A 10,969-nucleotide genomic window follows, 5' to 3' on the forward strand; every position below is an offset into this window, starting at 1 on the left:
CTTTGTCCTTTCTTATCTTTCTTGTGGCTCTTAATTGCCTATTGATTTTACTGTAAAACACACTGTGATTTTAAGGTGCATTAGTATGGTTCTAATTTGTTGAGTGCGATAAAATGCATAAAAATTTACTACAATGTACAGCACGCTTTAACATAACTGAAAGCGTCAAGGTAACTGGCTGCCCTACATCTTATAATCCATATATGATGAGCAATAAGTCACATCTTCCCATAAAAGGCTGCAGTAACCCAGTCTATTCCTGAAGCACACTGCACAATTCCTGATGCACATTAGATGGGATGCTAAGTCTTTTAGGTTTTCCAGATGCACTATTTCATAGTTTAATGTAACACAGCACTTTGGCACTGAGCTAGTTACAGAAGGGCAAAATCACTTCCTTGGGTCCTGGACAGCGCTGAGTTCTCTCGCACCAGGATACAAAGAAAGAAAACCTGCTTCTAAATAAAAATAATGGATATGATACAGGATTAATATCCCTTTCTAAAGAGATGGATGCTCACAGGTACACAGGACCCAGTTCCCTTTCTCTAACAATGCATCACTACATAGGAGGGAATGTCTTTATCTTGAAGATTTCACATTACATGAAATCAGAATCCCTGGAAATAAGACACAGGGTCGTGTAGAGTAATGCTCTAGTCTCCAGGAGTGATCAGAACAGGGATTTCTCACACGGCTCAAGCTTTAAAGGAAGAGGAAAAAAATGGATGATGAAAATAATGTTTCTCTTCTGCTTGTCTCTTTCTTATTTTCTCCCCTTTTGTATTCTGTGTCCTAGTGTCCCTCTGTTTATGCAGCAGTTCCTTCCTTTGGAGGTTGTCTAGCAACATCCCTAGGAGTAGTCATTGTTGACCATTTGTGGTTTAATCTAGAGGTTCTAATGATTTACCCAGGAGTTACAGTAACTATCCAAAGTAAATCACTTGGGTTTGATCGCCTGTGTCTTACCTTGTATTTTGTATTGATTTGGGCATAGATAGCTACACCTCAGTCTTGCCCACGTCCCCTCTACACAGTCTTCAGAAAACATTCTGAATTCTCAGATTGCAAGTGGCATGTAATTGAGGGAATTTATGTGTTTGATCTACGAATTGGTTGATATTTACTAAGGAACAAACAGAAAGTGTGAATGGTCCAGTGGGTTAGATGTAATGACTGGAGTACCACAGGGATCTGTATTAGGACCACTGTTCTACCAGATTTATAAACTTTATTTATATAGACTCTAGATTTGGCATCGTGAGTAAAATAGTGAAATGTGCATATAATAGAAAAGTAAGGATTAGCAAACACTGTCAATACTGCAGTGTAAAAAAGGACATTCCTAAATGTTTTTACAAATTCACAACTAGGCAAACACCTGGAGGATCACATTTGATGAAGACGAGAGCAGAGTGCTACATATGAGTGGCAAAATTAAAGAAAATGTTGACAATACAGTAACAATAAAATGTGATATTTTTGAGTGTGTAAAACTAAAGGTTCATGGCTTTTTCGAGCATCAGATGAACCAACGGTCTGTAGTAGCCCACTTTTGCCATGAATGCACTGGGCTTTTAGACTGTATCAGTAGAAATAGGCGACATAAAAGCTTCAACTGTCTGGAGGTGATGTTTTATTTTTAAAAGTCACAACTAATCTAATGAAATGTTCCTTACCAGCAAATATATTTGTACTCCTCAGCAATAATTGATCAGTTCCGTCCTTAAAACCTCGATTAACTACAATTATAATGAGAAACCTGTTTTGGAAAAACAAAGCATTGATGTTATTATGGCATGTGTGCTTTTTCCAGTCTGGAGACATCAAGGATGAAAAGTGATACAAAAATCACATGGATCAGTGGTAAGACCTCAAAGCTTTGTCTAATCCCAAGGGCATATGTAGCCATGGTTTTGGACATATAAAGCCTCACTGCTCTTCAGTCTGAGTGATCTCACAGAGAGCAGCACAGAAGTTATTGATCTGAAGCGAAGCGCAGGAAGTCTCCAGCTGAGAAAGGTAAAATGCTTTTGGAAAACACTGAAATTGATTTGGACATTTTGTGAAAATGTAATCATTCTATTTTTTTTCTTTACGGAGTGCACTGTAATAAATGCTGATTCCAAAATAGAAACAAACAGCATTTTTTTCTCTGACCTTAGGCTTTCCAAACACTCAAAAGATCTGTCTGAAGCATGATGTGTTCTGTGCACACTAATTAAAAAATACTTTTTTTTAAAATGCATGAATTCGATTAGTCATTAAATTGATAAGAGAGTTCTTTAATCGGACGTTCTTTTTAGTAATCTTTTTATAATTGGTAAATACGTAAGAATGAGATATCTAACTTTTACTACATTAAAATCTTTCAGTGCCTGGAATATGTTCTCTCGATCTATTTTCATCAAAAGGTGAAATGTAAAGACAATATTAAACAAATTGATTGTTGAACTCCATAGTTTCACATTAAGACTATATTAATGGCCAGATTCTCTCAGAGATTCAGTAGAAGTGTGTTACTGACAGTTATGTGTAGTGAATCATTCAGCCTGCTTTGACAAATTAAGTGTTCATGTTATTTTTAATCACAGGGAATCAAATTAAAAAATATTTCATTGATTTACAAAAACAAAGGGTCTTCAGAAACAAAAGGAAACTTCTTAGCCTAACGTTAGCAGTGTATGATCAGCACTCTTTGGCAATATATTGGATCCAACTTTGTTGATGTGCAAGTCTGAAGTTTTTGCAAGCATGATGGTAGCTCTCAATCGTAATTAGGGAGTTCCGTTTGATTTTGTTTTATAGCAATGTTCCCTCATGGAAAGGCCTTTTCCAGCCAAAACAACTGGAAAGCCCTGTGTCTGTGCATTAGAGTGCACTATTTAAAATCACTCTGTTTCTTTTCCCCCAACTGAATCTCAGCACAGATATAGCAAAAAGTACACCTCAGAGTTTAAGAAACAGGAGGAAATCTCAGTGAAAACAGGTGTTTTTATTAAAAAAGAGGGGCAATTATATGCTCACAGAAACATCTACTGTGTGGAGATACACTGTGCGAGTCTCTCTTTCTTCCTTATTTAGTTTGAAGAAACAGCAAGAGGGCATTTATAAATTAAAAGGTCAGTAATTACCATTTATCTGCACTCTTCCAGAGAGGATGACTTGCGACCGGAAATCTCTTGGAGTGTCCCTGGTTGTGTTGTCAGTGATGTTTCACATTTTATATTCTTATCCAAACGGAGAAATGACACAAGGCAAGTTCTTTCTTTCATCTCAATAACATGACGTGTTGTTTGACGTGTGCTGATTTTTATTTCTCTTTTATATTTGAATATTTGAATCTATATTTGAACCTTATTATTATTTTATTATGATGATGGTGCAGGGTCAACGAGTGTATTCAAGTAAAATGCTTTATGTCCGTTGTAAAAAAAAAAGGTTTGTGATTTGGATTATTATTAGACAGTGCCTCAGAAAAACTGATGGTGGAATATCATAACTCCAAATTCAACTTCTGGGGGACGCGTGTCTGCGAATTCTCACTCCGACTGAACTTGTAATCGTTAATGTTAACTGATACCCTTTATTGATCTCCAGGCTTGTTTAGGCTTATCCTTTCTGCACTCAGTACTTGCTTTCCAAAATACTCTACTTCCAGTATAGAACCTTATATCTCTCCACAGCTGAATAAGCATTTCTTTCCCTAATTTCTGTCTAAAGAGGTATCAATTTGATGATGACTTTATGACAAACAGACAAGTGAGGACGATACTTATCGAACATCCCCACAAAGAGCTTTTTTAACTTCTGCAGAAGGTCAGGTTATTAAATCTCAGATAACACACTGGAATAAGGCGAGCCCTGTAACTCAGAAATCATTACAGGGTTGATATGGATAACAATGTCATGCTCAAAGAGCAGAAAGCAAAATGAATAATATGTCAAATAGTAAATTGAAATAAACTAGCTGTAAATTAAGAACTCAGCTGAAATGAAAACCAGGAGGCACAGGATTCCCCAGTGCAGGGTAAGGGAAAACTCTTTAAATTGTTGTGATTTTCTATTCCTCAATGTGAGTTTTGAAGTTTCTGCACTGTTCAGGGTTCCGTTCAAAGTTCTTTGGAAAATCTCTTCACAAAATAAGATTATACAGCACCATGTCCTTGCTTCCCATCACCCAGCTAAGCAATTTACTTTCACTGGCAGTCATTATGCTGAAATTCCAAACTGAATGAAGCACTATTTTTTAAAGTGAAGGTGTATAGTTCACTGGTGAAACTCATCACAGTAACACAGTAACATTTGTTTTTACTCTTTACCTTCTTAACAAAGAATTTGCTTTGATGGGGAGATATTAGAACTAGTTTGTTCAGTATTGAAAATCTAAAGAAAAACATCTTATGTTTCAGCTAAATTGAATGTCTAGAGTCGGCTGCCACAAATTTAGTTAGACAATCCCACACGTAATCCATTAGTAAGAGTGTAACTTGAATCTGTAAATGATGCTGAAGTTATTTATGTCATTTTATGACTTTGCATTACTTTTATAAATATATTATTTTTGATACCAGCAGTACACATTTTCATTGTTTGGCTAAGGTTCTCTTAACAAAACAAACAAATAATTGCTGTGCGTTACTATATATAGTAATGTCAACAGTTTCAAAACCTTTACAGAATCTGATAGATTACTGAAAACATTACTGGGTTTACTCCAGAAATCTGGAAACCCTACTCCCCTATTAATGGTAGTCTCCTATTTTAAAATATGTACTGTAAGTCAGCTTAAACTATGATAATTCTACAGTTTTCCAAATATAATTTATGTGCTGGGCTGACATTAGGAGTTGACAAACAAACCATGGATATAATTGTAATTTGTTTAAAATATATGAAAGATGTTAATAATTCAAGTGCATTAGCCTGAAGCCTTACCTCTAATAAGGAAACTGTAGATCCGAAAAAATATTAGTCTAGTTGTTGAAGACATCCCAACAATGTTCAGCTCATTTCAGAGGCCAGCTGCGTGCTATTTCTTGCATGAGTTCACTTTCCCCCATAGCACATATGCACAATATTGACTAAGAACATTTACAGTCTGGAAACAAAACAAAATACTATAACAGCAAGTATTGGGTTTTGGGTTATGCAAATACAATAAAATTCAGACACTGAAAAAATCCTCTATCTATGAAAGCCGTAGCATTTAGGCGGGATTCTGACTTAGAGGCATTCAGTCATAATCACACAGGTGGCAGCTTCGCACCATTGACTCCTCATTGGCTTTCATAGATAGCCTTTAAAATATCCCATAGTTTTCCTATCAAATGTCCCAATTCTACCATTTTTGCAGGTGGACATTTATTTTGAAACCTGTAAAAATACATTTGTGAAGGGAATATGAAACCTAAGTCGAAGACAAAAAATGTCCAAAGCCTCATAGAGAAAGGTGGGCTGATGAAGGCAGTTCAAGAGAGACAAGGGAGACATTTCGGCATACAGTAAGTGAAACTGACAATTTTAAAACAGGCTGCCAAGAATGCAAACTGAAGAAAAACGAGTACTTCTCACGGCCTGGGACTCCCATCTACCAGTGTATGGGCTGCTGCTTCTCCAGAGCTTACCCTACTCCGATGAGGTCCAAAAAGACCATGCTGGTTCCTAAGAACATCACATCTGAGGCAACATGCTGTGTGGCGAAAGAAGTCAAGAGGGTAAGAGCCTTCTTTGTCACTGACTTACCCCAGCGAGAGGTAAAAACGGGAAATAACAGAATCACTGCTTAAGAATTACTGTAACACTTAAGCTTTTATGTTTTGGTAAACAGCTCAGGCTTCTGCCAGATTTGGAACCAGTATCTCGTTTCAGAACAACGATTTACTGCTGGGTAAATCTTGCTCATTCGATGGCATGAAAGGTTTTGAATTCTGCATGTTTTTAGCACTTCTCTAAGCTTTCATCCAGTATCACAGTACAATACTGTGCATTCATGAAAGTGTATGCATGCAGAAGTTTATCTAAAAAAAATGGTTAGATTTTTTTTTCCAAAAGTTATTTGTGTATTTCATTTAAAATCTTTTATCTGGAATTTGTTTTCTAAATTCACTTAAGCCTGACTTACACTGGGCTGTTGATTTGTTTTCCTAGATTGTTATGATGGACAACATGAAGCTGGAGAACCACACTGACTGCCACTGCAGCACCTGCTACTACCACAAAGTCTAGTCCACAAAGGCCAAAACAAACTCTAACAGATGTGCTTTGTGGTGTTAAGCTTGGAGATTCAATTTCCACCAAAAAAGCAAAACATTTTTAGCTTGGCTGTTTTAAAGAACCATTATTTTCTCTGAATGAAGATAAAAAAAAATAAAAATAAATATTTTTAAAAGATTAAGCTAAGTCTGTCTTGTTGGCATTTTGGCCTTTTCTCCATTATACATCTATTTAATCAATATTTCCACAATCATTAATAAATGTCTGTATGTGCTCATTTTTGCTTCTTTCACAAAGTCCAACAATCAGATGTTTGTTCAAAAAGTTGCCAAGCTTCACCAGAGACATAGTGGTGAAGGAGGGGCACTCATGTAAGTTAAAATAAATAATTGTACCAGCTAAGTAACAAAAGTCTGCATTTTCTGTTGATTTTTAATTATATTCTGAAAATTCACTCAACTTCCTCTGTAAATGTTGCTCTAAAATGTGCTAAACCAAATAAAATTGTATTTAAAATATGAAAATAAATGTTACATTTTTTTCTTGAAAACATATTGCATTATGTACAGTACAAAAAGTTCAAAACTGTAATCATCATGTATTTTCCATATTATGGCACCTGTCTATGTTCTGACCACACATGTGGTCACACAAATGTCATTGCTGTGGAGAGTTCACAATATCAAGGAATTTAGTACTACGAGTGTCGACCTTCTGTCTAAATCTGATTCTCTTTGGGACTGTGATCCATTTTCATCATGGTATCCTCCCAATTATACCAATCAAAATTAGATATATTATTTACAGACCATTAACTAAACTCTATCAGCATTAAAAGGATTGAAAACACTGAAGAAAAAATTTAGAAAGATGTCAGAAATTTAGAACTGGGCAAATATCTCTCCAACGACATTAAATGTTTATACAAGCACAGTATTATATGTACATGACAAAAATTTTAACTTTAAAAATAACATATAAAGAAATATCTGGAAACGGGGAAAAATGTAAGTGTTTATGTTAATTATCACTCTTCCATGTACAACATTCAAAAACAATACAAAAGCTAAATAAAATGTTTTACGAGTTAGCTAGTTAGCTAGATGTCTAGGACTTAGATCAATGGATGTTATTTTAAATTGCAAAAATACAAAAACATATTAGCAAGACCTCATTTAGAATATTGCACATGGTCTTGATCACTGTTGTACATCTGCCCCACCAAACAGACATCAATGCTTTGGAATCTTTCTAAAGACACGCAACCAGGTATACTCCAGGTCCTACTCTGACAAATTAATAGAAATTAACGTTTTTAGTCTTAAACCTAGATGCGCGTGAGGAGACCTTATTCAAGTACTTAAAATCCTGAGAGTTACTGATGATCCTCTTTAAGGTCAAGGGAAGCACAGGTCACTGGACCAAAGCAGCAATAAAGTGGGAATGAGTTAAAAACTGAAATCAAAAGACACTGTTTTACACACACAGTAAACACGCATATACAGACAGCACAGAGGCTGGCATCAGAGCAAGTCAGAGAGGTGTAAAAGCAATAGGCACAGTCTTTTTTCAATTATAGGGATATAAGGGGAATATTATCTAATATTATATTTATTAATATTATCTCATCCATAAAAGCAATATCTCTCATTACAAGTAAACTGGCATAAAACATCTGATAAGATTAAGGATGGGATTATGGAACAATTTATCTGGCCTTGTTAAAATATAATCCCTAAAGAAATGACTGAATGAGTTTCTTGGATGAATTAACTACTAACTCTCAAACAAGCTAACTGGGCTGAATGCTCTCCTCTTGTTTGTATTTTCTGTTATATTCTTAGGAGGCCATCGATGACAGGAGGTTTGCTCTTTGACACTTCCTGGACAGTCTCTTTTAGCTCACAGAAGAATATCTGTCTCTGTAGGAGCATGACAAGGCAAATTAAAAGACTGGAGACACTTCACACTTCTCCATCATTTTCAACATCCAAACTATAGAATTTAAAATAAAAAAAGGCAAAGCGCAGAGTTTGTATTTGTAGAAAAGGTATTAGTCAATAATTTATTGACTTGTGCAGATCGGATGACCAGAATATCTGTGTGGAGTATTTGTTGCTTAGGAGTCTGAAAACTGTTAGGTGGGTAAACTACCATTAAAAAGATAAATCTGTCTAGATCTAATTATAAGGAACTAAACTTAATTTACAAGCAGACAATGTATTCCTTTTAGAAACACAGGTGATTCGCCAAAATCAAAAACAAAAGCAAAAGGAAAGTACACTACGAAAACTCTCAAATCAAAAACACAACCACACAACACAGACATGCGCCTCAACTATCATGAAATGGTAAAACTTTACAGACACACGCTGAAAAAGAAAAGAAACACATACGAAAATAAACAACTTTCAGAAATCACTAAATCAGAACTGTTTCTGGGAGAAGCGGAACAATTTAAATAAATCAAAACCAGAAGAATTGGCCATCCAAAATGGAACAATCTGGCAAACATACTTTGAAAATCTCTATCAAAAGCTCCCCAAACAAATACAAATCAATCAGACCAAAACACCATATATGACAAACTCTTAATGTTGGAATTGGCTATCAAAGACAACCAAAACCCCTTAGACTCCCCAATCACTGAGCAGGAGCACCTGGACAAACTCCAGGCCCTCAGACCATGCAAAGCCTGTGGCCAAGATGGAGTCAACAATTAGATGCTGAGACACAGCAGCTCAAAGGTGCAACAAGCCCTGCTCAAACTCCTCAATCTCATCATGACAGCCGGATGTTTTCCCGAGGCCTGGAACCAAGGACTGATCACGCCCATCTATAAGAGTGGAGACAGACTCGATAACAACAACTACCGGGGCATCTGTGTGAACAGTAGCCTGGGGAAGGTATTCTGCAGTATCCTGAATACACAAATACTGCCCTTTCTTACCAAACACAGTGTCTTGAGCAAGAGTCAGATTGGCTTCTTACCAGACCACCACACATCTAATCACATTTACACCCTACACACATTGATAGACAAACACGTCCACCAAAAACACAAAGGAAACATTTTTATCTGCTTTGTCGATTTCAAAAAAGCATTTGATTTGATTTGGCATGAAAGATTGTTTTATAAACAACTCCAAATTGGCATGGGGGGCAAAGTGTACGACATAATTAAATCAATGTATTCAGAGAGCAAATGTGCAGTGAAAATTGGAAAAAAAAGGACCAAATTCTTCACCCAAGGCCGTGGGGTGAGACAGGGCTGCAGCCTGAGCCCAACACTGTTCAATATCTACAGTATATCAACGAATTAGCAGGAATGTTGGAACAGTCTGCAGCTCCTGATCTCACACTACATGACACAGAAATCAAGTTCCTGCTCTATGCAGATGACCTGGTCCTGCTGTCACCCACAGAACAGGGGCTGCAGCAGAACCTGGCACTGCTGGAGCAGTATTGTCAGACCTGGGCCCTGATAGCCGATCTGGACAAGATCAGAGTTATGGTTTTCTGGAAGAAAGCCAGACCAGTACAAATTCACACTCAACAGCAACACATATACACAGCTACACATATCTCAGTCTCACCATCAACTCATCTGGGAGTTTTGACCTGGCAGTGAAGGCACTGAGGGGGAAGGCACTCAGGGCTTTCTACGCAATAAGAAGGAGGCTCTTCAACATCAACCCACCAACAAGAATCTGGCTCCAAAAATCCAACCCATTGCCCTATATGGCAGTGAAGTGTGGGGTCCCCTCATAGACCAGGATTACACACAATGGGACAAACACCCCACAGAAACTCTGCACATGGAGATCTGTAGAAACATCCTCCATGTGCAGAGAAAAACACCTAACAATGGGTGCAGGGCCAATTAGGCCAGTACCCACTATTGATAAATATACAGAAAAGAATATTAAAGTATTGGGTACTATTAAAAAACAGCGACCAAAATTCCTTCCACCACAAAGCCCTGCTGAGCCAAGAGCTGAGCCCAAAACAGAGCCCCCTGAGCCAGGTGGTCTTGAGGCTCACTGACACAAGCCACACCGACACAAACCAGCATCAGGACAGCACTGCTAGAGCACCACAACTCAGACTCAACCACATCACAGCACAGATCAAACAGCAATATCTCACACAGCGGGACACACACATACAAACACAACATAAACTGGAATGCTACAGAACCCTAAACAGACAATACATACAAGCCGAATATTTGACCAAGATAAGAAACAGCAAAACAAAACAGACCCTGATGAAGTACAGGCTCAGTGAACACAGCCTGGCCATAGAAACTGGGCGCCACAGGCAGACCTGGCTGCCCAGAAAGGACAGGCTGTGCTCCCACTGCCAGCGGGGAGAAATAGAGACAGAAGTGCACTTCCTACTGCACTGTGACAGATACTCTGGGATTAGAGAAACATTCTTCCCTAAATTCAGAAATCTAATCCCAGAGTTCCCACACCTGCCAGAATCACAACGGGTCCCAGTCCTACTGGGAGAGGAAGGAGGGAACTCAGTTGAACTGGCAGCCCAGTATGTGATCTCCTGTCACAGCCTGAGGAACAGTGAGTCTGTCTCCCAATAATGTTCAATATGTTTACAGTATATGTAAATATGTTATGATATGTCTTTGTTGTAAATGTCTGTAATATGTCTGTAGATTTTATTTGTTTTGTTTTGTTTCATGTTAATCTTATTTTTATTTGCATCAGTCATGCTAATAAAGCACCTTGAA

At 37.5% G+C, this 10,969-nt stretch overlaps 1 protein-coding gene across 1 annotated transcript; it reads left to right on the forward strand.

Annotated features, from left to right (window-relative positions):
• Positions 1-2,005: 2,005 nt before the first annotated feature.
• cga (glycoprotein hormones, alpha polypeptide) lies at positions 2,006-6,228 on the forward strand. Its single transcript, XM_088939216.1, has 4 exons — positions 2,006-2,022; positions 3,156-3,257; positions 5,533-5,717; positions 6,151-6,228. The coding sequence occupies exons 2-4, from the start codon at positions 3,161-3,163 to the stop codon at positions 6,226-6,228; spliced, it is 360 nt and encodes a 119-aa protein (XP_088795342.1). The 5' UTR covers positions 2,006-2,022; positions 3,156-3,160.
• The last annotated feature ends 4,741 nt before the right edge of the window (positions 6,229-10,969 follow it).

Source organism: Atractosteus spatula, chromosome 2 (assembly GCF_055471065.1).
Source record: "Atractosteus spatula isolate fAtrSpa1 chromosome 2, fAtrSpa1.hap1, whole genome shotgun sequence".
Taxonomy (NCBI): Eukaryota; Metazoa; Chordata; class Actinopteri; order Semionotiformes; family Lepisosteidae; genus Atractosteus; species Atractosteus spatula.

What these genes read in the sequence shown, in the direction of transcription:
- cga (XM_088939216.1), top strand. Translation starts at nt 3,161, where the DNA reads ATGACTTGCGACCGGAAATCTCTTGGAGTGTCCCTGGTTGTGTTGTCA. An exon ending in AAACGGAGAAATGACACAAG is followed by an intron (nt 3,258 to 5,532) that starts GCAAGTTCTTTC and finishes ATTTTAAAACAG; the next exon opens with GCTGCCAAGAATGCAAACTG. An exon ending in TGGCGAAAGAAGTCAAGAGG is followed by an intron (nt 5,718 to 6,150) that starts GTAAGAGCCTTC and finishes TTGTTTTCCTAG; the next exon opens with ATTGTTATGATGGACAACAT.